The sequence below is a fragment of the Lissotriton vulgaris genome, chromosome 1_1 (genome assembly GCF_964263255.1).
Source record: "Lissotriton vulgaris chromosome 1_1, aLisVul1.2, whole genome shotgun sequence".
Taxonomy (NCBI): Eukaryota; Metazoa; Chordata; class Amphibia; order Caudata; family Salamandridae; genus Lissotriton; species Lissotriton vulgaris.
Genome location: NC_141685.1, coordinates 900,416,693 through 900,444,333, shown reverse-complemented (window position 1 = coordinate 900,444,333; position 27,641 = coordinate 900,416,693). Strand labels below are relative to the sequence as shown.

Sequence of the window (27,641 nt, the reverse complement as noted above, 5' to 3'; positions counted from 1 at the left end):
CATATATAGTTAGGAATTAGCATTTACAAAACCTTGAAAATTCACTGAAAAAACTATAGGTTATAGACCATATATAGTTAGGAATTCGCATTTACAAAACCTTATTTTACTCACACAAAACCATTGAAATTCCATATATAGTTAGTTGCACTAACTATATATCGCGCACCCGCAATCCACTGCTGATGATGTCACATATTACATCATTCATGACATGGTCAGTGACATCACTGATGACATCACTGATGACATCTCAAATGACATCACTGATGACATCACTGATGACAACATCCAGTGACTGTATGTTTCTGTAAAGTTAAAATATGTCTTACATATTGAAGAATGAGTGGATGTATAAGTGTCTGGATGAAGGATTTAGTAGGTGCATGACTGACTGCATGAGTGAGTGATTAAATGTGTCTCACTGAGTGCATGGGTTAGTGACTAAACTGTCTTAATTTGTGCATCATTATGTCTGTTGTTCTGTAAACTGTTGCATGTGTTGATAAGTAGCTATATGAGTAACTATATGGGTTATTGATTGGTTGCCCAAGTATTTGTATGGGAGACTGAGTATGTGTGTGGGTGGCTGGGAGGTGTAGGACTCTGTGCATAGATGTGTGAGCAGTTGATTCACTAGATGTATGGTTTCAAAAGTGCATGTGGAAACAGCTGTATGGGCGGTTGACTGTGTGCATGAGTGTATTGGTGAGTGAATGGATATCTCAGTGCTACATGTCAAAGTAAGTACATATGTAAAACACAGTACATGTGAGAGTTGACATATATAAATAACTGTGCATAAGAGCCAGTGAATGTGTGAGTGGCTGTATGGATCATTGTGAACTTGTATCAGGGATTATATAAGAGAGTAAATATGTGTTAGTATATGTTTGAATAAGTAAAGTTTGTATAACTGTATAGTTGAGGAAATGGAGGTGTGATTGATTCTTTGCATGACTGACTAGGTGTGTGAGTAACTCCATGGATGAGTGACAGTCTGTGAGTGTCTGTTTACACTGATTGTATCTAAGGTTATATTAGAGTCTAAAGAGGTTCATCGTATTATCACATGAATGATATCATCAGTGATGTGATCAGTAATGTCAAATGAGATGTCATCAGTGATGTCATCAGTGATGTCATTTGAGATGTCATCAGTGATGTCATTTGAGATGTCATCAGTGATGTCATCAGTGATGTCACTGACCATGTCATGAATGATGTAATATGTGACATCATCAGCAGTGGATTGCGGGTGCGCGATATATAGTTAGTGCAACTAACTATATATGGAATTTCAATGGTTTTGTGTGAGTAAAATAAGGTTTTGTAAATGCGAATTCCTAACTATATATGGTCTATAATCTATGGTTTTTTCAGTGAATATATATATATATATGTGTGTATATATGTATATTACACAAATGCCATGGCATTGTAAACAAATGTGGCCCAATAACAGGAGATTTAGAGCAACTGTGCTAATGAATGTAGGTTCACACATAATTTAGTGCAAATATCAAATTTGAGTTTATTAGTACAGTATACCACAATTGCCATTGAATAGGATAAACAGTTTTTACGGCCTTGCAGACTGCATATAGCAATTACTTTACCGAGTGAAAAAACTCTCCTAATAGTCATAAGGTCTCTTCAGTGTGATTTTACCATACTGCAACGGCACCCAACTTGTGTGGCTGGACCTATCGCCCATAACAGGAACCGGTCAAGCTTGGACTGTGTGATGTCATTGCAGTGTCATTGAGGTCTTCACTTCGCTATAGGTCTGGCCAATTCCAGTATCGTGCCTTAGGTACCTGATTCATAGGAGTAAGGATTTTAATTGAGAGGGTTGGGGGAGCGCCTGGTGGTAAGACGTTTGCCATTAGCTGGAACTGCCAGAGTTTTCCTTTACATAAATGTGTGTAAAATAGACTTTTTGTTCCATACTTTGATGTTAATCAGGTGTTTGGGTCAAAAGAATACATGCTGGGATCCATGTCAACTACACCAGCCAAGTTCCCCTGGGTCTCATGGTTTCGGAAATGCCAATGTTGGTAGACCCCTCTGGTTAATGGCTGACCTAGAACCTGACTAATGCAGCCATTGACAATGGTAAGTGATAGGAAATTTGGATTTCTTTGGGCACAGTTTTGACATATGGACCAGTAGAAGGAGGTTATTGCTCTCTCACCTGCATCTCTCTGAGGACAGAAATGTTGACTTGTGCCAGGGGTACCAGTGCCAAGATGACTCTACCCCATTCCGTTTCTCACTTTTCCCCCCCAGGTAAACTGGTGGGTTTTCAGCCACCTTAGTTTGAAGATTGTGATGTTTACCACTCGTCTGACCTTTTAAGGGGAGCCAGAAAGCCCACCAGACGATCAGGAGAAAAATTGAGAAATAGAATAATGTGTGCGGGTTTTCAGCTAGGCACTGCACAGCACCCCCACCCCAAGCACCAGAGGATTTCTGCCACCTGGGGAGACTGACTAGGTGGGGTTTAACCCACTCTCTGCCAGCCCATGTTTCAAAACTATGGTACATCCAGAGTTTCTCTTGCTTGGCATGAAGATCCTACATGCCCAGGGGCAGAAAGGCTGTTGTGGATTTTAGGGCATGATTTGCGGCGTGATTCCATTAAATAAATGAAAATAAATTAATCATAGAAATCACCCCCAGCACTCATTGGGCTTCTGATCTCCAGGCCTCTGGGAAGATTGGGGGTTGACCTCCACAGTGCACCATCCTGGGGGCAGAGAGACTGTCTGGGCCTTTAGATAGTTGATGTAAAGCCCGGTGTCGGGGTGGACATACCCCACTCCATTATTTATTTAAATTCCTTGGTACCTATCGGGCAGTCTACTCTCAGGAGAGGGCAGACTGTGGGTAACCACTAATCTTCCAATGACTGTTTGACCTTTAGAGTTTAGGAGAATATCCCAATGTCAGGGCAAGCTGCCCCCACCCATTATTTTGTTTAACCAAAAACTCTCAGGTGACCAGTTGGCTTTCTGCCCCTTATCCAATGAGATGCTGAAAGTCTCTGAATAGAAAAGGAGGCACTTTTGTAGCAATGCAGACATTCTATGAGTGTGAATGCAGGCCTCTCTGTACAATGCAGGCCTCTCTGTACAAAGCACAGATATAAACTAGATTAAACTGCAGACTTTCTAGCACAATAATGCAAGCAGTTCAATTCAGGTTCGGTCATCTGGGATTGCTTAGGAGCTGCTTGCACTAACCTTTCTTGACTAGCAACACAAAAAGCAGTTTGCAAAGTAAGTCATGTCCTCCAGTGAGCCACAAGTCAGCTGCAGCAGAAAGTGTTTTATTTTTGTCTGGCCTCCATAACCCCATAGCTACAGAAGGTATTTGGGTTTGTTCCAAAACATGTAATTGAAAAGAAAGTTCCAACATACTTGGTTCCCCAGTGAAACAGAAAGGTAACACTGAGTAGTGATTCAAGTTTGGTTGTAAAATGGTTATTCAGGTACTTCTTGAGCACATATGAGGACTATTCTCGTAGTATTTTGTTTTCATTAAAAAAGGCAATAGACTGTTTTTATTTGTCTCATCATGTGTATCAGATCTCATTCAAGACTTTAGGTGGTGAAGGTGTTAAGTTTGCCTTATGTAGTAGATTTAGACTTCTGCAAACCCTCTTAAAACAGGGGGTTATGCCTTGCCTGGGGAACTTCGTTAAACACTCCTTTTTGAATCCCATCCCCTCTACTCTGCCTGCCTCTGATTTCCACACCAACTCTTCCACCTTTCGATCCAGTCACTTGCTAATACTATTGTAAGTTATTTTCTGAGTCCCTTCTCTATGCTATTGCGTCATCTGTACTAGTGTGAAAGACACGAATCATGCTATGCAGCTCTTATATACACTTACCTGTATATGCATCTCTGTCTTTGTCCAGAGTGCTGAACTGTTTGTCGTTGTGCCAGGAAAGGGAGTCACCAGCATTGCCGCGGTAGTTGCCCAGCCGCAGTCTGTAGAAGTCGCTTTCTGGTTCCACCGAGAAGTTGTCATATTCTGCAAAGACCTGCCGTCCCTGCCAGTCCTCCATCAAAATCAGCAGCTTGTAGCTCTCTTGGTTGGTTAACCAGTACAAGTTTTCCAGCCCTAGCCAGTATTCGCCATCCATGTTACCAAAACCTTGCTGCGAGAAAGATATATAGGTTGAATAACTTAGGCCGTCATGTACAAAAATTCCATTTAAGAAAACTGCACCATATGATGATTCACTCTTTACAATTTCTAAAATGGTATATGCTTGATTTTATGAATTATAGCCTTTCCGAAGGTAACATTGCTTTGTATAAGACGCCTTTGGTATTTCCTTAACTTATATCTCAATTTTTTTCCCAACACAGTCATTAAGAAGGTTGTCTTGTGTATCTAACTATACCTGCATATGAAAGCGTTTTGGGTTGGTGTCCTGGGCACACTCACCTACTCCTCCAGTAATCTATTCCAATGCAATCGGAAGTTTTTCCTTGGCATCACCAACTCTAGTGTGGTTCCATACATTTGCTTATGTCATTTATTAAATGAGCTTTAATACTTAGTCATGGTGTAATAGGATAGCATTCGGTACCCTGAAACCTATCCTAACATACCAACTCCTTTTATTATTTTTATGCCCAATAGTCTTTTTTCAGCCCTGCACCTTCGTTCAAGAACCGTTCTGAACTAAATCTCTAAATTGCTGGTTAATGGATACAAACATCAAGACAGATGGCTCAGTAACATGTGCCCTTGCAAATAAACAGTGCACAGATGTTCAAGGTTCAGCCCGGTTGCCAGTACCTCAAATGTACACAGTACACATTTGAGAGCGAAGCTCTTATCTCCATTTTTAGGTCTTGCTGAAGACAGCTTAGTTTTTTGGGGAGACTTTATATGCCAATCCCTTAAAATAGATTCACCCAAGAAGTAGTACAGAGAGAGGGGCAATTAAGTCTACAAACATCAGTCATAGGTTTTCGTGCATTTTCATGGTTTGCCAGGTCTTTTGTCGATACAGGCTATGACTTTTTGTGGATCTCTACATTATCCTATTTGTGTTCCCACTGGGTTTTGGTTATGGACTGAAGCAGTCAATTTATTAGACTTTGCAAGCAATATAAAGTGTAGCTTGTAATTCAGAGTCAGTGTAAATTATATTTGATGTATTTACCTCGCTGACATAATGACATTTTAGTTGCTGGGTTTTGTGTTTTGTGTTTAGGAAATTATATACCTCACTGACATAATGACATTTTAGTTGCTGGGTTCTGGGTTTTGTGTTTAGGAAATTGTATACCTCACTGACAAAAAGACATTTTCATCACTGGTTTCTGGATTTGTTTCGGAAGTGATCCTATTTTGTACACTTTTCTTCAGCTGATAAAAACCTTTGTAACCTAAATAAAATGAATGACATCTGGATACTTTATTACCCGACAAAAGAGAATTTACTTCTCTTCTCACTCTCACAATACATTCCCAAGAACAAACTATCTGTTAGCCAACATTCTCCCCCCCTAACAGTTCTAACCCCCAAACACAACATATAACAATCTCTGACCATGCCTGCACACCAATAGATGTTAATATGTCTAAATCTCCCTGTGGCATAAAATAAAAATCTGGAGAATGAATGAGGAGAATCTACAAGATCACATCTCTGAGGCATATGTAATAAGCAGCATTCCCAATTCCTTCAAATAAATAATGTCACCGAACATAGATTTGAAACCCTGTGGAGTGCTATGAAGGCTACAATTAAGAGTGACATGATAAGCAGTATGGATAATAAGAAAGGAACCATAAATAGCAAACTAGATGACATAGTGAAAGAGATTAAGACACTCAAACAACAACTAACAAATATCAACCATAAACACATCCTAGACAAATTAAAGACTCTCAAATACAACTACAACAAAAGTATTAGTGAGAGAGCTCGCTGATGGGTTGACAGTTTAAAAGCAAAGAAATAGTGGGAATTCAAAACAGCAACACTCTGGCAGGTTACCTCAAATCACCTGACTCAATAAATATAAATAGACAACTTACCTCACTGGGCAGATGGCCTCAAAATATATAAACCTTTAAACACCAAAACACAAACAGTGACAGAAGAAGTGTGAGGATGCCTGTATCAGACTAAACCTTCAACCCCCAACCACCCGTCAGTGGCCCATGAAAATACATAACCAAATAAATGTTACCTGTATTAATCCAGTGCAAATTCTAGATTACCCATAAGTCGTTTTGGACCCCTGACAAATTATTGAAATCCAGTCTTTTACAATCAGATATTAGATGGAATTGCAATGAAGTTAAAGGAGACCTAAAACATATAATCTGCTATAAATCAGTAAACTCTTTCTTTCTGGTTTGACATTGGACATACTGTTAACAAGATATTCCAAACTTGTATACAACTTCACCAAACTATATTTACACTAGGCCCCTGGGTGATCACTACCATCTCCTCCTATCAACATATCAGAATTCCTTTTGGATATTTTAATAATACTAGGGGTTAAAATAATCCTCAGTGAATGAAAAAATGACTGCAGCATATTGTGTCACTTATGGTGAACTTGGGCCTACTTCTTAAGAAGTTCTGACAATATTATGTATCCAAAACTTCAGAACAAAGACTCTCCAACTATGGTACAAATTAAACTTATACTTAGAAAAAATAAAACTGCAGAGATACTTCACGATTACAACCTACCTTTACCCAGGAGATATACACCAGGCCACAACACAAACAGCTTTCATACAATATAAGTAGTTGATGATACAGATCCCTGTATTTATATCAATCGATAATATATGATGTAACATATTAACTGAGCAGAATACCTACCCCCTTCTTGTGATCACCTCTCCTCTGCCTCTCAGTTCTATGCCGATCTCAAGCCCCCCCCCTTCCTACTGCCTTGATTTTCTTTTCTTAGGAAAAGTTGCACTTTATAATGACATTGTTATCACAAATACTCATCAAGCCTATTCGGATTACGCAAATACTAATTACTTACCTACTACTATCAATATACCAAACATTAATACCATCACAATCTATGGTTGCTTCTCTTACATTGTTATTTTGTATTATTATAAAACCAATAAAAGTATTTGAAATAGAAAGGCTAAGCCTGTTCACTAATCATAATCGCATTTTCATTTGTTTTACTTTGATGTCGTGATAACCTGTTTTTGGACATACAGCTTTCTAGTTTACCAAAAACAGACAAGTGCACACATTGTCTTTCTAACAACTGCACCACAAATACTGGCCTATTGTTAGAAGTATATACTATCCAGTACATCGTTCCAGTTCACCATTTAGAAAGCAAACGTCAATCACTTTTCTTTAAGAGTACCGCTTACTTCTGCTAATTCAGTTTATTCAACAAAGGAACCCTGCCTTCAGCTTTTATATTGTTGGAACTCAAGGGGTTGCTTTATCTTGGTATTTTCTTTGTAGACCAACTCGGAGCAGCAAACACAAAGTCAGCAACTTTTACCAAACACTTCCCCCAACAAAAATCCATACCTAATGGCTTTCCCAGTAAATGTTTAAACAAGCATTGGCATAGCCAATAGGTCTCGCCTTTGGGAACTTATAAGTGTTTAGCCAGAGATATTGGCAATGTTTTTAAGGTATGTTGTACAGCAATGTAGCTGCTGTGTTCAATACTGTAAATTTTGTGTGCAAGTTGTGTTTAGTGTAGTGATGTTAGTGCAGTGGTATTGTGTGGAATGTAGTGGTGAGTTGTGATATGATGTGTGTTGGTGGTATGTATGTGTGTAGTGTTTTTGCTTCTGTGTATGTTGGTGGTATATGTAAGTTTACACCCCTTCAAAAGACAATTGTAATGATATTAATTATGTGTATAGTGTGAAGCAGTTAATGTCTTTTGTAAGCTTTTTAAAATCAAATAGATTGTTTTGTTAGTTGTGTGTTATTTATCGATATGGCTATGTAAAGGCTTTAGAGCTGGGAAATGAAGGTTCGAGCCTTGGGGTCGCTTCCACATCCCGTGTTTCTTGGCAAATCACTTAATCTCCCTGTGCCTACCAAAACAAAATGAATTTGTCCTTGTAAAACGTAATCGGTGCTCATATAAAGCGCATGAATACCTTAACTCCTTCTGTGCTCATGACGAGCCGAACTCGTCATGAGTCACAGTGGAGCTGTGCTCATGATGAGCTGGGCTCGTCATAACGGGCACGGTCTGCCCACCCGCGATTGATTCCTCGCCTGTGTGGGAGAATTCATCAGTAGGCGGGGTTGTGACGAGCCCAGCTCATCATGAGCACAGCTCCACTGTGACTCATGACGAGCTGGGCTCGTCACAAGCACCGTGGCGCCGCGGACCCCCCAGCCCCCCTCACCTTGGGGGAATTACCCCCGCAGTGAAGGGGTTAAGAAAGTATCCCTAACCACTAGATTTCGGAATATCAAGTTTAGTATTTTGCACAGGGTCTACCTTATACCAAACAAGATCGGGCGGATGTACCCATGATACCATCGGCCTGCCCTAAGAGCAGAAGCTAAACCGACAGCTTGCAACATATGCTTGGGAGCTGCCCCGTGCTGCACATTGTTGAGAACACAGTGCGCGATAAACTACGTCATGTCACAGGGAGGACGGCACAGGAGCATCGAGAAGTGCCTGCTGGGCATACACACACCAGCCAAGACATATAAGGTGGCTATGTAGTTTGCTGAAATGAGTGAACATTAAGTGGCTGTAGAATAAGTAATACTGTCGCCACAAGAGAAAATGTAAACTGTACAAATATGAAAAATCCAATAAAGTTATTTATTAAAAAAATCAATATCCGGCCTAAACGTGTTCCTTTTGACTCAAGATTCCGCCGGGAAAGGGAGGTAGTTAAAAGTTCTGCCGAAGGTAAGATATGAAACTCGTCCAGTGATGCAGGCTACCACTTACCAGAAGAACGCTACACAAATGCCTTCAATCGACTGCTGTCCCTGAGAAGAAGAATATTGGAGCCGATGCTGTGAACCCCGTGCATTAGGTGCCCTTCGAGGATCATGGACCTAATACCAAATGTTAGAAAGATAAGGCTTTTTGCACAAATCTACACCTGCGGTGGATGTGGCATAGCAGTGTATTTCTCTTGTGTGTGCTAGTACAGATTTCCAACACGCTTGTCCCGATTAACAAACAGGCGCGAGGTGAAAATTTAAACGCACCTATAGTGTGTGTTCCTTCCCACATGTAAGGCCGGTTTATATTTTGCTGCATTTATCTGGCGAAGAGTTGTGTGTTCAGCCCAATGTCAACTGCAGTCCCCGAATGGTACTGATCATTGTTTGTTAACTTGGAAGCTCGGGCCAGTCTGATATGGTTTTGAAGGAAGCTTGAAGCCTGACACTCGCAAGCGAACAACCTTGCACCGAGGGAACACTGAGAGACGTTCAGAGCAAGCAGTGTGTCCCCGGCGTGAAAACGTACTCTGTTCAGATTGTTCCTCAATGTTCTAAACATTATTTGCACTTCATAAACAACGGGGGCGGAGATGGTGTCTTGCTGCTGTCTGCCTCTGAGTGCCTTGTGGGGGCAATTGGTGAAAGTTTGCAAATGCATGGGACACGTTCTGTTGGTGAGTCACTCTCCGACGGCAGAGCCTGCTCCTGACAGGACAAGGAAGCTGAGCACCATGGATATAACTCAGCTTGACGAGGAGTACCTCTGCATAAACCATCGAGTATGACTCACACCACGTTTCACTGGTGGAGAAGTGTGGCTCAATGGTTAGAGCGGCAGACCCTGATGCAGAGGTCTAGCTCGGGACCAGGGTTCAATTCCCCTCCTCGGAGGGTCTTGGGCTCAAAATTCCACGGACCTGATAATTCTCGCCTCGGTGCCTATTCCAATCATGGAGTCCCACTCTGCAACTCTGGGCAATAGCTTGCTTAATCTCCACAACGGCCCCCACAACGCTAAGGATGCCTGGCCTCCACCTTGGGGGTGCCCAGGAGTGGACGCCTCACAGGGAAAGCCAGGATGGGTTCCACAGCGGTATTCGTACAAGCGCCTTGAGACCCTTGCGGGTGAGTAGTGCGCTATACAAGTATCAATTTACATATTTACATTTCACTTGCGGGAGCGACCAGGGGCACCATCTGTTTTCAAAATAATTACAAACAGATGGTGCCAAAGATCGCTTCCGCAAGGGAAACGCCGGGAGTGGTGCGTTCGTGAGTGCACTGCACTCGTGCTTGTGGCACGCCGCTGCTCGCTCCCACAAGGTGGATGCTGACACAAGCACGAATGCAGTGCTTGAAAAGTGAAGACCGATGGCTAAAGGCCCTCCTAGAGCAGCACATGCGCACTGCCTAGGCGAGACCTAAAAAGGGAGACCTGTTGGTTTTGCTAGATCTCGTTCAGATATATAAACTCTTTGGAATCTGAGCCTACCTGGGATCACTGTGTATTTTATAACACACATCTACCATTCTTTTCGCCTAGTAGCACTTACTTTAGATTTATGGGTTCCAGAATGTCACATGGCTCTAATGTGTCTTTTTTTTAAACATGTTACAAACATGTATAAAGTATGGGTATGTTTGCATTTAGGACACATACTAGTGTTGTACAGTAACTTGGCTTCAAAATGTCTTCTAAATTGTTGACAATATGTATACATTTGGACAAATATTACCATACTTCAGTATATGGACATGCATAGTGATGGTATTGTGCAAATGGCAAACCTTGAATTATGAAATTTGCATTTTACAAATGCATATAAAATATTTGCTAAGTGGTAATCAAACTGATGAACTAAGATGTAAATGAGAAACGTAGGGAGAAATAAACAGAAGTGTCTTTGTTTCTTTGATAACACATATGTATTTGGGCTGTAGCTGGAGATGCTCCTTTGGAATACTATGGTGTCTTCCTACTACAGGCCTCTTTGACCCTTTATGGTGCTTGAGTGCCAAAGCCTCCTAATATTTGTTGATGGAGCACTGAGTTGGCAAAGGATTGTTGAAAAAAGGCTATTTTGACTGTCCACCTGAAGATACGTTTTGCTGCATTTTCATATTCAGTGGCAGCTTGTGATTAATTAATCACAGGGGGAATATTGATATAAAAGTAATGATATTATGAAATGTACAATAATATCTAGCAATCTACATGGGATGCGCAAAGCATTTAATTTAAAAAGGCGGCTAGTAGGGAGGTAGATGACTTTCCAGTCACCTGGTCTTCGTCATTCTTTTTTTGTGTGGAGTAGAAGCTGGGCCTTATGTGCTACTTTGCTTCACTATTTAATACTTTTCATTTCACTAATTAAAAAATGTTTTGTTGCTGCCACAGTCTCTTCTCCACCTCATGACAAGCAGGTAATGTGAGTTTCTCTTTATGATAATGTATGCAGGCACCATATGTTCAGTGGCATAAGTAGATCTGCAGAAATTTTGCAGGATAAGTTCAATGCTGTGGGCTCAGCGATAGAACATATAGCAACAGGGTAAGATATGAGAGCAGATGTACAACATGTAATTGACTAAGAGCTTTCTGTTCTGTGGAATGCACTTAGTGATAGATTGTAGATTATCAGGGAGTTATTTGCGGAAGATTCGAAGATGGATCATATATTAGCAGGGCATTCTGTAACACAGGTTCACCAATAGAACAGAGACCACCAGGAAGTTCTATAACACACGATCAGCAATAGAACATTCATTAGTGAGGAGGTCTTTGGCATGAGATCAGCAGTAGTCCAAAAAATAAGGAACTTTTACTGATTGTTGGCTAGACTGATTCAACCAGCTCTTAACAGGATGAAAAGGGGATTGATTGCTGGAAGAAGGTGATTTGGGTCTGCCTAACTTAGATTCTTATTGCTTGGCGTTTCATCTCCAGCATGTGGGAGATTAAGGAGTACAGGAACACTTAAAGTTACTTTAGGAGAGAATGCATGGCAATAGGCCCATGGAAGAAAGACTTTAAAAAGATGTTGTATGTGATGACAGACTACGATACTTGAGATAATAACGAGAAATGTCTGGAAGGGTCCCAGCGCTTCCTGTCACAGGAAGTGCTGGGATGCCCTCGGGTAGCCATGCGTTATACAGGTGCGTATTCATTCATTCATTTAAACAAAGACAAAGGATGCTGAGTAATTCGTTGTACAATCACTGTTGTAGAATTTTGTCTTATTTCTGGAACTCAGTCTGCGATACGGGTGTGACAAAAGTGCAAGGAGGAAACCTGATGTCGTCGGGCAACTAATTTTTAATTGAACAATACAAAACTTTTTTGACACTAATGAATGGTTTGCTATTTTAGAAGAACAGTTCCTACGCTGCCTGAGGTTATGAAAGGCAGCTAGAGATACATCAGGTTCTTTTTGGGATAGACCGATGGAGACTAATATTGTGAAGAGCGTGCTGAGATTAGCGACTGGTGAAAAATATAATTCCTTCCTCCACAGAACATTAATGACAGACACAGTGAAGATTAAGCTGAGGATTAAAGCTAGGCATAAAGGGGTTCTTTGATTTGGAATGTAGTGCTAGAGTATGGGACAATATATGTCCCCGTGCAAAAGCATCCTCAAAAGCAAGATTCATTTTTACCATTTAATGTTTTTATCGGAATACATGTGACTAGACTAGCTGCGCAAAATTGACGACGAGGTGAGATAGGTGTCTTAAACGCTAACATGAACAAGCTAGCACTTTCCATGTGTTATTGAACCATCCTAGGATTGCAAAATACTGGATGGAAGTGCTTGACAGAATAAATGACAGCATTGGTGTCTGTGTCCTAAAAATGTCAAGTGCTTGATGCTGGTCTCAAATCAAAATAGTAAAATAAGTTAGACAATTTGCACTGATGATGTTATTGCTGGCGAAATGAGGGCGTGCCATATATGGAAGGGGAGAGAAAGGGTACGACTAATGGGGGAATGGCTGTCAAAGTTTGAAGCTATACACATGTGTAAAACGAAAATTGATGACATTATAAGATGACTGCTCTGATTGGAAACTGTTTGTACAAGCACTTCTTTTTTCATCAGCCTTGAGGACCACCCTAAATGCCAGGGACATGGAACTAAATATTTGTTGCAAGAACCCATACATATGAGGGACTATGTGTTCACCAGATGAATGGTTATAGTGAAAGGAATACTACATATCATACTTCTTGAGATAAATATCAATGTTGTGATATAAGATAGATTCTAACCTTGACAGTAGCAAACTATTGGACCCTGTAGTAGCTCACCCATGACACAATGATGTTTTTGTGAGTTTATACTTAAAAATGAATAAATAACCAGATTTCTAAAAATACATCACACATCAGCAAGAAGATCTGTGAAATCAATGATAGACCATATATTAGAACATTGGAATATTGAGAACCCTTTTGAAGACAATGGAGTGGTTTGCAGCCCATAATAGCTGATACAGACATTCTGCTCCAACTTTCCAATGTTTGTCTTTCTGATTCTCCCTTTTTTAATTTAGGAAACTCCACCTCCAGTTTGGGGAATGTTCTAATAGCCTTAAAGCCATCACCCTCGCTGTAGGTCCGAGCTGTGGGTTTGAGGCCTTTAACAATTGTTATTGCCCTTGGCAGAGGGCTAGGATGATTACAGCCGCAGCTCGGCCATATGGGCGGAGGGGTCTTTTTTCCGCGACAATAAGAGAGTATCTTTCAGGCTGGGAAAAGTTCCGCCTGATAGGAAATCTTCCTGTTTAGGTCAGGTAGCCAAGAGTTAGACATGCGCCAAATGTGCAGGTGCCTGACTGTCTGAGCTGAACTTTGCCAGGCTGAGGAGGTTATAGCCCTGTGGGCATGACCTCCTCAGCCCGGAAAAAGTGCCTGAAGGCAATCCTCCTTGCGATGAGGGGGAGCATCACTGACTGCCTCGAACCTGGATGTTTCAGTTTTAAGCCCTGAAGTGCCCAGGGCTTAGTGTCAATCAGTGATACCTTGTCACAAAGTGGGTTGGGTCAGCAGTCTCACTGACCTCATCCTAGTCTGACGAGTGAGGGACTGCTGCCTTCCCTCATTGGCTGACCGAAGAGACAGCAGCAGTTCTAACCCTCCTCAGACCTCCAAGACTTCCATCCCGAGCTGAAGCACAGATAAGTTTTATGTTTTTGAATGTTTGGTGCGTGGGTGTGCACATGTGGAATACATGAATTTATGAGTGAGTGTTTTGAATGGGTATGTGTGTGCCCGTGTGTGAGTGCATGGGTGTGAGTGTATATGTGTGCTTCTGTGGCCTACTTCCCTGCTGGAATTGCCATTGACCACTGGATGGTTAATTAGAACATTAGAATATTGGGAGCGTCATTGAAGAAATTGGAGTGGCTCAGGACAATTAATGTTTTGCTTTAACATTCTAATATTTGAGTTTTTGGCAGCATGATATAATGCTATATTAGCAGAGAGTTCTGTGGCATGGGAGCAGAAATACAACATATTTGGGAGTGAAATGTTGTTGGCATGGAGGCAGTCACAGAGTATATCAGCATGGAGCTATATGGCTAGCCTTACCAATAATTGATCCTCTGTCGCTACTGGGAGCCCTTTCTTGTACTATAAGGGGTGCCCTCTATTGGGAAATATCTCTCCTGTTTGGCAGACATGACATGGGGATGCCACTTTCATGCCCCAGTCTTGCTCCATACCTCACCTTGTAGTTCTGCCATGTGGTGAAAAAGTTGACTGAACCATCCTGCCGTCGCTGGACCACCGTCCATCCACCCTTGTCATACTGCTGATCACACCAGACCTGCATCATTTGATTGACATTCAGAGGTTTTAGGATGAAGATGCCACTGGTGGAATGGCCGCCTTCGAGGGCTTCTGCACAGTCTTTCCAAGGACCTGTTGTCAAGGAGAGGCAAAGAAACAGGTCACAGGACAGACCAAACTTAAAAATGAAAGAGGATTTGAAATGAGTGGCTTAGGAATTAAAAGCAGGGCTCAACATATCTAAGCAAAATGAAGGCCAACACACAATTTTCAAGGTATGCACTTTGTGTTAAATGTTCTTAGTCTGTATCTCTTCTGCTTTTTCTGCCATATTCTTATGAATGAAGTTAATTTTAATGTTCTACCTTCGAGTATTGCTGCAGTTCTTTTAGCTGAGGCACCATGAGCACCTCTGACCTCAAGAAAGTTTGTATTAGCGTAGTCTCCATCAACTATTTTAAATCGTCAAACCGTGATAATTTTTTCAGGCATTGATATTTTCGTCAAAACTTGCATCTGATTTTCTTGAGTAGAGTTCTACACTGACGCATCTTTTTAGAGGTCAGGGATTGGTTGGCTTTTCTTTACTTCTGGGCACATCTTGAGACCCTCTGGTACCTTTGTTGTTTATAGAGTTCTACACTGCCTCATTATGCACATTCACATATATTTTCGTTCAGGGTATCGACTCAGTCAGTATGAAGTGACTCATGACCTAAATCCAAAGTCCACAATGCACTACAACGTAGCCGCCATTTTCAGATTATTTTCCTGCTACTGAATTTGGAAACAAATGCATAGTGAGAAAAGAAAAAAGTATGGTAAAGCAGCAAACGTATTGATATGGATAAGGACCTTTTTCCTAAAGGCTACAAAAGACAAACACACTTAAAAACCAGACAACAAATTAAAGACATCGAGAAATTTGGAATATTGGATCAACTGCGTTTTTTATATATCACAAGACTTTCACCCCTTCCTTCTGTTTTCAGTTGACTGCATACTTTTCATGTATGATATGTAACCAAAAATTCCAATAAACACATGTAGAAAAGAAGAAAAACAAAGAAATGAAAGGCAGACTTTATTGAAGGGTCTAAAGTTGTTAAGTAATCCATCAGCAGTACAATGCAAGTCCTGGGGAGTCAGAAGAATACACCCAAACATCGAAAAGCATTAGGTGAGAGTTGGTTACTTCACTTGGCTGCCCCAAGAGGCGAATAACAATATCTCAAGCCTATAGCTGAGAGAGGCTGGTCGTAAAATGACAGTGGTTAAAAGGAGCAGACCCAAAACCCAATCTATGTATATTTGAAGCAATCGGTCTTTTGTGACTCTTCGCTGTCAAAACCCAGACTTAAAAACTGATGTCTGACCTGGCATGTCCAGAAAAGTGGTCAATGTTAGTGTTATGTGTTTCTTACAGGAAGATTTTACAAAAAAATGCAATATTTATATTGGATGGATACATTACCTCAAATTGCGATCACTTTTAAGTAAATTGCAGCAGTACTTTAGGCATGAATGAAGATTAGATTAACCTGATGTTCGAAGGTCTTTTTGCACCATTGGCTGCAGATTATAAGAAGGGAGTCCGTGTAGGTTGGGTATTTTACTGCATTGTGAACCCAGCCTACACGCTGCTCTTTATAAGGTACATATGATCTTCCAAGAATCAGTAAAAGATAAAGCGTGGGATGTGCTGTTCTTCTTTAATGGTACCGAGAAAAGCCCCACTTCAGCTCTAAGAGGAAATACTGAATGTTACAAGCTGCTTATTTTGAGGCTCTGTCAGGTGTGACGAATCTGGCACTGTACTGCTTTTAGCCTCATAGTCGTAAGGACTGGATTTGCCACTGGCACACCCACACATTTTTTACAAGGCACTGTTGGTTCTACCTGATCAGCCATCCTCAGTTCATGCCTTTATCCTTAAGCGTGAATGCCCTCCAATATGCACGGGAACTAGGTCCACTTTCTATTCCATGCTTATTTTAAAGCAGTGGGTGTTTCACAGCCTTACATTTTCTTAAGTAAAGCACTGAAATGATTGACAACTTTTTCTGATAGAATAAACCACATTTTGTTTTACCTTTTTTGAATGATTTGTGGTTTTTCATGACATTCTATGTAAGCCTCTAAGTATTTATTGAGTTTTCTACCAGCCTGCCTTTCTTTTCGGAACACTTTAATTTTACTGGGATGGGAACTGTGATATAGGGACCTGTGTATATGTGCCCCATAATATACAGCAGGAACAAGTGTGGAAGACAAGATTAGAAGTAAGGTCTTCTAGATAAACCATTCACTGCTTTAAATACTAGGCCATATCTCCTCCCCAAATTGTGATGTTGAAATTGTAGAAGTGCCTCTCAGAATATGGTTAAAATGTAATACAACTTTCTTGATTGGACCCATCTCACAGTTGTATGTATTTGCCTATTGATGTCAAAATCTGTTTCATCTGTAGAATTCTGTTATCTTGCCCCTTCTCCTTCCCTTCCCTGCTACATGTCTCTAGCTGTTTGGCAGGTCTAGAGTGTAAGGCAGATCAGGTGTGTACTGCCCATTTCAATTACATTTTGAGGGATATTTACGGTTCATTAGCATTTTAACCTACATTGCCTTTCAGTTCAACCCCACGCAACTCCCTTCCCCCCCCCCGTCCCCGAGGCAGACACCAGGAGGGTGATGGACTGTACATGCATATGACGCCTACTTACCTTTAACAACTGCACCCACCCAGCCTGCCCACCCATCGCATCAGCCACCAAGTTTTTGCCATTTTGCAGGATTACTATGAATGGCGGTTCAAATGTGCCCAAACAATCCACAGGATAGCAATAGAGGCCACCAGAATGCATATTTCATAAGTGTATTCTTGTTCACACACAATAAAAGAAATTTGACCTGAAGTCACAAAAAGTAATGAAAATCTAGCAGCCTGTTACTTCTGCTCTTGAAGAAAGATTTGTGAATCAATTCGTCTCATTACTGCACTGTTAATATTACCAAAAAATCTCCTCTCTCCTTATGTAACTAACTTCTGGCTTTTAGTTCACTGCCTCAATTCCGTGTGAGAATGTGTGCAACTCGTACATGCCCAGTATATTACTCTTAAAAATAAGGGTGTGGAAAGCAAAGCTTTTCATGTAAACTTCTCAAGTTCTAAGGAAAAATGTGCAAATATTACAAAGGTTCATCTCTGCTATATATTATTATGTACCATTAACAAAATGGTTCTTTATACGATGTACATTAAAGAAAACAGTTTAAATTCTCTTCCCATGGAGTGCCACTTTGCAAAGTAAAAATATGCAAAATATTATTTTGAAGAGAAAATAATGTGCAAACCTTTGCTATTGTATGTAGAAGAGCACTGCAAAAGGTAAACTCGTAGAAAAAGTATGAAATCCCTTTCAAGCTCGAGTGGGTTTCGATTATTTGCAGAACTATAAAAAGTACATTAGAATGTGAAAAAATATGCTCAAGCAAAGAAAATTAAATGAGGAAACATCGCAAACTTTGCGAAGAGTAAAAGTTGGAAACCTCAGAAAACTTACAACCCAACTCTTTCATATACTTCCTACTTTGATTGTAATGTGTGTGGTAACCGCAAAAGCACCACCAAAAATGTCGCGTTCTCTGGTGAAATCTCAAGTCCGGTGCTGATATAGAATTTATTTATTTTGAAATACATTCGTGCCCTAAAAAAAACGATTGTTTCCCGTGTAACATCCTCAGTAAGGTAAATGACACATTTTGTCAATGATATACTATTATGGAAACTGATCCTCGACAATTATTTATACAGCTTTACAGTGGTCCACTGGTCCGATAACTTTTGGTGCCTGCATCGCACCTGTGAAAACTCCAAACACATAGGTTGAATAACTAGAGGAGACCCAGTTTTTGCGATAAACTATCTCTTTATCAGAGATTTTAAGCACTTTTTGCAGTATGTTGTGACTATTTTCCCTTACCCTGGCCTTGCCTTGTCGCGCCGGTGAACGTGGTGGTTGTGGGCGAAGACGGAGGGGTGAGTAAAAAACACATGTGCGCCGCTTATCTGTTGCACGCAATGCAGTCCAAGTTTCCAAATACGTTTGCAGTCAATTACAACGTTTGCGTAATCCGCCGAGAACATACCTCATTCTCTGCCAAATGATGTGCCTCTAAGCATGGGACGCTTTGATCGAATTTACGGGAAGCAGGCTTTTTACAAGCGATGCTTATCGTGACAGAATTGTTTGCAGTCAACCATGCTTTCCTCGACTAAACAAAAACAGCTCCACAGACCTCAACACTGGTAACCACACTGCACTTTCAATCGCATCGCTCTAAGCCCGAGGGTAGGAGACAGAAATGCAGACTAACAGCTGAGTAAAAATTTTTTTTAAAAAAATCTCCTCCGCCCAGGCCTTGTCTTCTTTTGAGACAAAACACGTTTTAGAATGTCATTGTGGACAGAGTGCTCCCGCCTCCCGTCCCGTTCCTAGAAAGGGCTGTGTTATAGATTAAGAGTCCCTCCTTTTTGATGAGAATGTTTAAAGATTCACGTGGGGTACATCCTCCCGCCATCTTGTGGTTGGGTTTGGAATGCTGACATGCCAATCCCATGGTTCCTCGCGCATTTGCTATGGTGCACCCTCTGGTCTCGTGTGGAAACCAGCAATGAACAGATGTTTGTTGTAAAAATAAAACAGCAACAGAATGATGACATTTGGGCCGGTGTTGGAGGAGATTTCACCAGGTAGCTGAGAAAAATACTTGGGTCAATCTCAAGGGTCACTAACTTCTTGGATATGGGATGTTGTTGGCAAAACATAGGGTTTTGGTGTAATGTTACCTGCTCTCTCTATACATCCTATGAACTAATTCTTACAGCAATGTCTGATGTGAATGTCTCATTCAGTCCTGAATTTCATCCACTTCTGCTGTGTGTACCTCAGCGAATAATCTCACCTGCGAGACAGCTGCCTACCCACCCGCAAAGTGCCCGGATACCCTCACGGGAGATAGAAGTGCGCTATACAAATTGACATAACATAATATTTACACATTCTTCTATGTAGTTACTGATCTAGCCATTACCACCCTGGGCTTTTCTTTCTCGGAAGTTACTGCTCTTCTTACATTCTCCCCTCGCTTCTTCAGCAGTTTCTGTTCTTCCCTTTTCCACTCTAGCCTCACTCCGAGTAGCAGGGCTTGCTTTCCCTGGTCCCTCGCCTTCACCCCGGTCCTGCTCTCTTGCTATCCGTTTTGTTGTTCATCCTTCATATCCCTGACACTCTCTCTCCTCAGCCTTCCCTCAACTCTCTGCCTGCTGTCTCTCCTGTATCCTGACCTCTGTCTATTCCATCTTTCAGCAGTTCTTGCCATTCCTCATATTTGCTCCTCTCAATTCTCATCCTTCTGGTCTTCTCCACTCTTATATCTCTGTTTTTACCATCCCGCCACTGCCCCTCTCTACCCGCAAGAGATCTTATTGTCCCTCATTTCCTTGATTTGACCCGCCTCTTTCCTCTCAGATGTTCTTACAGTCCAGTCTTTCCCTCTCCTATGCAGTTCATGCTGTATCTCATTCACTTCTTTCTTCCTTTCTCTCTCAGTATTTCTCGATTCTCCCCATTTCCCTTCCGACCACCGTGCCTCTTCTGCGGCGCATTCTATCCCCCAGTTTTTCTATCCCCCTTCTTTGCTCCTCAGCATTTCTTCCTACTCAGTGCCCCATACATTCCCCGTTTCTCTGCCCTAGGCAATTTTTGGAATCTTCCCTTTCCCTTTTCTTATCTCCTCTCTACTCACAAATTTCTACTTTTTTTTTTATCCGTCAGCCCTTACCACTTTTTTGTGTCTTGCCTACTGTCTTTGCTTCAGAATTTCTGCTGTCTCTCTTTTTTCCCCTCTCTATGTCTCACTCACATCTTGCTATCTCTTTTCCTTCAAAGTATCCTCTCTCCACTTTCAATAGTTCCGCTTTTTAATAGTATGCGCAAAACGTGACATTCCCTCCACCTCCAAATTCCATCACCTTCCCGCCCTGCTACGCCCAAGAACTCACAGTATCAGGGTATGTTGTCTATAGCGTAGCCTTTTATCCACATCAATCCAAGTTATTCACCACAGACCATTACCAGAGAAAGTATCCTTCTTGGGTATATAACTATTATTCAGAGCATCACTTTTATCTGCATCAACATGTGAACGGCAGTAAGGAAATTAGGTATAAAATTATACTTTAAGTTTTTAACTCGCCCTTACACTAGAAATTGGCAGAACATTTGAACTTGGCCGTCTCGGCCCATCAGTCGCCCATTCTGCTGCGCACATTGTGCCGGCAGGCCCCAACACGCTATAGCCAACAGTTGCATTACTTGACATCCAGGGCACCGCATACTGCACCGGCCCACCGGGGGACCTGAACACAAGCAGCCTCCCAAAGAATGTACTTAGTCCATACATTGTGGGTTAAGGCAGTAGAGTCCAGGACTACTGGCAGGACAGTCCCTCCTCCCCGCCACCCAATGCACACGTGGAATCTACCCCTCCTGGAGTTCTTTGAATGGCTGCACCTCTATTTTTGTGCATCCCCCTTTGTTGTTAACTGTCAGCGCTCCGTCACAGGATGAGAAGCTTCCTGGCGCACTCGCCCTCCTCCCCACTGGTGCTGACTTTGCTCCACAATATGTCCCAGCATTGCCTGTATGGTACTCCTACCCTTTGCCTACGGATGTGCATTAATCCTACAGAAAAACGCCTAAATCCTGAGTGGAGCTGTGTTCCAATTGTGCCCATTGTCGAACCTGTTAAATTCCTTTGATTGAGTTGTCACTTGTTCAGCTGTTTAAGAATGTGTTTCTTGCTTTGACCGGAACACCCCCCGGCCCATACCGCTGGCGTTACCCACCCGCAGGTGGAAGCTGAATACCTGAGTGAACTATCACTCTGCCCCTTCCGAGAACATCCAGCACCCATTAATATGGCCTACACAGAGCAGAGTGTGCCAGCCGCTGTGCAGTGTACCCACGTACCAAAATAAGCAGGACAACATCAATTTAAGTCCAATTTCTTCCCCCACCTGGGGAGTACATGCTTCTTGCTACATTCACTGTGCAACAACCATTTCCCTCAGGATTCACCTAAGGCATCCCTGCCCATACGAAAAGGGGAGTTTGCCAAAGAATTAATGTGACAACTTTACCACCCGTACATTTCCTCCATCATCATGAAGAGGGGCACGGCATACTGCATTGGCCCACTGTGCAATACTGGCCACTAAGTTATCTTCAGGGACGGGCACCTATATTCAATATTGGGCTTCTGAGCAGAAGAATTTTTTGGGCACCTCTCCTCATTCTTTTACTAAGGAAGCACTGCCACCAGAATACCTGATTACAGGTAAAATCCCCAAGATGCCAGCTTGTACTGTACATGTGCCGGCTAGTATGAACACTTAGGACTGAGCGTATGCACGTTAGCAACCCCAGCAAAGCTAGACAGTTGCACTGGAACTGAAGCAAGATATGCATAGACCACCCATATTTATGGCAGCTCGCACCTGTAAGCAACCTGTTAACGATACCCCATATAGATTAAATAAATACCATCTCGGCTGGAAGCAACGCAATATCCCCACTAGTGGTAAAGCACCACAAACATACAAAGTGTTCCATAATGCATTTGAAAAAACTCAGTCCCGCTGACACTGAAATGAAAAAGAGATCTGCATCTATAGATTTTTGGCTATTAAAAAGAACTCCCATATATTTGATGGATTTGTTCGCAATACTCAGCAGCGCTGACAGTGAACAACAAAGGGGGATGCACGACAATAGAGGTGCAGCAATTCGATGGACCATAGGAGGGGGTAGATTCCACCTGTGTATTGGGTAGGCGGGGAGGAGGGACAGACCTGCCGGTAGTCCTGGACTCAACTGCCCTAACCCACAATGTATGGACTGAGTACAATCTTGGGGAGGCTGCCTGTGTTCAGGTACCCCGTGGGCCGGTGCGGTATGCGGTGCCCTGGATGTCAAGTAATGCAACTGTTGGCTGTAGTGCGTTGAGGCCTGACGGCACAATGTGCGCAGCAGAATGGGATATTGATGGGCCGAGTCGGCCAAGTTCAAATGGACAAAGAGAACGAAACACGCAAGGCACAGCCTTAAATACCTGCTACGTTAAATTTCTCTGTGCCACCTACGGATGACATCAACACGGCCAGTCTTTCCATAACCAGCCCTCCCGTTTTCAGGGCCCTGGAGGAGGCTCACCCCTGTGGCACTACTAAGGGTTCCCCTCCCCTAGGCGTGGGGGCCGCCTGCTTAATCTTGCCTAATAGACAGCGCACATTGTCTGGTTATGAAAGACCAATTGTGGGCTCACCAAAAACTTACAGTGGGTTTTAGATCCTGTCTATTATTTACCTTTGGTTGGATTTACTGTCTCTAACATTTGCTGTTTTATCAGTTGACTTGTATATTTCCACTGCACATTTTTATGGAACTACATTTCCTTTTCAGTTACATACCCAATGATAGTGCATGTTTGTTTCAGCTCTACCATCATGTGCTTCTCCCCTGCCAAAAACCTCATGTGCCCCTTGTTGCTCTCTCCATCAAATGCTGCTGTCTCTCTCTCTCTCTCTCTCTCTCTCTCTCTCTCTCTATTGTATACTCTCTCAACCAATCGCAAGCGTTGCATGTTGCTCTCTCCCTCATGTGCTGCATTTCCCTTCTCCTCTTCTGCCTTTGCTTCTATTTACTTTCCTTCTGCCTCACTTCCCATTGTATCCCTCTCCCAGCAACACCCCTGTTTCCCCATGACACAAACATTTTCTAAATATATTATTTATTTATTGATGAGGGGGCTTGACACCTGCCATTTCCTGCTCAGACGCTCCATAATAAATAGAGCATTTTCATTTTCTTAATTTACAGATAGAAATTGTCATCCACCATCTTGGATTGGTAAATGAAAAAGTAACAATGGCACCTGTGTCATTATGCTGGAGCATGCATGCTTGATGATGCGAACACTAATGGTGAGAAGGAGGGTGATGGTTTAAACCACAACCCCATATCTGATGATGCCCTATACTCAATTTTACAAAATGCCATTGGGATAGATTCCTCCCCTGAGGTGGAGTTTGACTCAACACATGGTACTCCCCGTTTCTGTATGTAATAATTGTCTTGCATGTGGTCTTTGTTAATGAGGACCACTTTGCCATGAACAAGCTTGTAAAAGGTATTGATAGCTAGGTTGGTGGCCAGCAGCTCAAAGTAGTTTATGTGGCAACCCTGGTGGGGATTCCAAGTACCTAGCAAAGTCATGTCCCAAGATGTGTGCCTCATAATGGTGAAACATGTGAAAGGGTATAAGAGAGGCCTGCTGGTCAACAGGTTAATGCCACCATTGCAGAGAGAGCTGAATGTTGGCTTTAATCGACAGTATATCTTTCCACTGACACTCGGCTTGTGAACATTGCCTCATCAGCCACTGTTGAAGTGGGCGCATGTGTAATCAGGTGTGCAGCACAGTTTTTAAGTATTATGCAATCATACCCTAGAACCTCATTACAGTTCTTACAGTAAGCAGACAAGTGGACTGAAAAAGAAGCAGGAGCTGTTGGAATGCCAACACTGACTGCTTGTTGAGATATGTGTTCCTTGTAACAGTGTTTTAAGATCCAGTCCAGGAAGGTCTAGATCTGTTGGGATTGGAGGTGAGGCTTCTTTACTGTGAACTCTAGGCAGTGGAGCAGGGTTAGAGCTGCCTAAATGTGGGCTAGGCATTTTTTCCGGTTCTTGATCAGCCACACATTGAGATACAGGAAGACGTGGATGCCCTGGGAGACATAGTGACTCCGAAGGGTAGCACTGTGAATTGGTAGTGTTGTCCATGTACCACAAACAGAAGGTACTGATGGTGGGCATGGTGGATGAGGATGTGGACGTATATGTCCTTGAGGTCTAGTGCCATCATGAAGTCCCCTTGACAGGTCAGCAGGTTGTGATTTAGCTGGCCTCAGGTTTAAGATAGGCTGGAGGAAAACCATCTTTCTTTGGAAAAATGGAGTACAGTAAGTTGATGCCTTTGGCCTGTCAGTTTGGGGGCATGAGCTGTAGTGTTTCCTTTTAGAGGAGCACTTGGACCTCCTCCTCTAGGAGAATGAGATGGTGTTGGCTGAGCATGTGCCAATGTGGTGGCATGTTGTGATGGGGGTGTGGAATTTAAGCAGTAGTCTTGCTGAACTTTCACTAACACACTAAGAAAAGAGGTGAATTCCTCCTAGCAAGAGTCAAAATTCTTTGGTGTCCCTCTGACACATATTGTGTGATGGGAGGAGGGGGCATGGTCGAATCAGTTTCTGGGAGTTGAGGTTCCTTTAGCACAGCCACCTCTAACCGCTGTTCTTGCCTCTATTACTAGTGTTTATGTGGTGGGAGACAGTAGCTGCAGCGTCAAGAGTGCAGCAGATGTTCAAGGTCAAAATAATTTTCTCCTCAGTGACTGGCTCCCTCCACCTTCTTTAGTTCTCAGGGAGGTGCTGCACCAGCACTCCTACTCCTAAGGGAAATCTGTCACAGCTCAACAGTTAGCCAACTGAACCGGCAATACGCCATTGGTTGTTGTGCCAACCACCAATCGCTTGTCAGGATCATTGATACACTTGTGCTTAGTATCAGGCAGGTGTGGCCCCATTGCTTGAGCCAAGGCCCATCTTCTATATGTGTTTGCCACCAGGACATCTTAAAGGACCTGGCCATGGAGGCAAAGTAAACAAAAATAATGGTTCTGTTGGGTTTACACGTTTATTACGCTTAGTGTCGATATACTATTCTGTAGTCTTCAAACATTTGTATCTCAGCTATATATACATATGATATGGTGGTCCTAGACGTTAACTCTACACACAATTCTTGATATTATTTAGTAAAACTTAATTAAATTCTTATTCCACATTGAGCAGTCGCCAGCAGACAGAGCCCCACTGACAGCCCGCGCAGTCCGACATAGGAGACGCAGCGTGTAAACTGTTCAACAAACCAATCAATACCCACCCGTCGCCACTGACAGCGAGGTACTCGAGAGCACGTTTGGACCAGCATATCTGTAACGCTCAATACCCAGGTCCTAGGACTTTCTTTGGGTCACCCCGTATATAATAACGATATGTACATATGAAACACATAGCATATAGTAACACAAATTGCTAACTTCTCTCTTGTTTTATATAAATTGAATCATTCATATATATTTACACATTTGTAAACAAGGCTGTCATTACAAGGTGAGGTTCTAAGTGATGTGTGATCAAGTGACATTTGTGCTCAGTGTTGATGTTTAGTGCGCAATATGTACAGCGTGGTTAAAATATGTACTTGGGAAAGAATAGGCCAGAATATTAGGGAAAACACAATGACTCTGCTGTATATTAACTAGTCTTTTGCACGCAGAGCCTTGGTCAATCTAGACCATTCGAGGTTGTCGATGTTTTAACCCAAACTATGCTCCATTAAGTAGTCAAATGCAAAAACCACAGTTGATGGACAGAATGCAGAACAATGTCATACATTCACCCCAGTGCAGAGATCTGGGCCTAAATCCATCGTTTTTTTGCACTCCACACCACCCCAGTTCAGACATGGCCATATGCAAATCAGTCTGACCCTGTGCCTCATGGGAACAGTCCAGCCCGAACTGCCAAGCCATGCCTTCCCTGGACCGGAAACAAGCTTCCGAGGACCGGTTTCTGGCATTCCAGCCGTCTTCAGCACAGCTTGTTGAATCCAGTGGTGTGGAGAGCATGGGACTCACGTCTGAGCATACGCATCCCACTCGGGGTGACAAATGCAAAAACCACAGTTGAAGGACAGAATGCAAAACAATGTCATACATTCACCCGAGTACAGAGATCTGTGCCTAAATCCATCGTTTTTTTGCACTCCACATCACCCCAGTTCAGACATGGCCATATGCAAATCAGTCTGACCCTGTGCCTCATGGGAACAGTCCAGCCCGAACTGCCAAGCCATGCCTTTCCTGGACCGGAAACAAGCTTCCGAGGACTGGTTTCTGGCATTCCAGCCGTCTTCAACCGGCTTGCTTGAATCCAGTGGTGTGGAGAGCATGGGATTCACCTCTGAGCATACCAATCCCACTCGGGGTGACAAATGCAAAAACCACAGTTGATGGACAGAATGCAGAACAATGTCATACATTCACCCCAGTACAGAGATCTGGGCCGAAATCCATCGTTTTTTTGCACTCCACACCACCCCAGTTCAGACATGGCCATATACAAATCAGTCTGACCCTGTGCCTCATGGCAACAGTCCAGCCCGAACTGCCAAGCCATGCCTTCCCTGGACCAGAAACAAGCTTCAGAGGACCGGTTTCTGGCATTCCAGCCGTCTTCAGCCCGACTTGCTTGAATCCAGTGGTGTCGAGAGCATGGGACTCACGTCTGAACATACCCATCCCACTCGGGGTGACAAATGCAAAAACCACAGTTGATGGACAGGGTCAGACTGATTTGCATGTCTGAACTGGGGTGGCCGAGTGGGCTATAAATGATGAAAGCGCAGATTAGGCGTGTTCCATAGCTGGGTCTGAAGATAATACGAATGGGAAGACAGGATGACAGTACTCACCCACAAAGAACCAGAGTGATTCGTGGTTAATCATTCTACTTGTGGTGCCTGGTGGTTAGATCATGAATAATCTTGGCCCAGGCAATGTGGATCTAAAAGATAAATGGGGCGCACAATTCCAATTACACCTACTTGCGTGTGCACAGACCCTGCTTGTGAATGTGAGGCTTGCTAAGAGTGAGGCTAAAATGTATCAATGCGGGA

General features: G+C 42.6%; 1 protein-coding gene across 2 annotated transcripts in view; it reads right to left on the bottom strand.

Moving 5' to 3' along the window:
• LOC147748142 (angiopoietin-related protein 2-like) overlaps positions 1 to 27,641 on the bottom strand; it is a 172,286-nt gene that overhangs the window by 63,111 nt on the left and 81,534 nt on the right. For both annotated transcript variants that reach the window (XM_086958998.1, XM_086958992.1), the window contains exons 4-5: positions 14,714 to 14,907; positions 3,902 to 4,172 (exon numbers count right to left, since the gene is read on the bottom strand). In XM_086958998.1, coding sequence (XP_086815124.1) covers positions 3,902 to 4,172; positions 14,714 to 14,907 — 465 coding nt within the window. The remainder of the gene's footprint in view (positions 1 to 3,901; positions 4,173 to 14,713; positions 14,908 to 27,641) is intronic.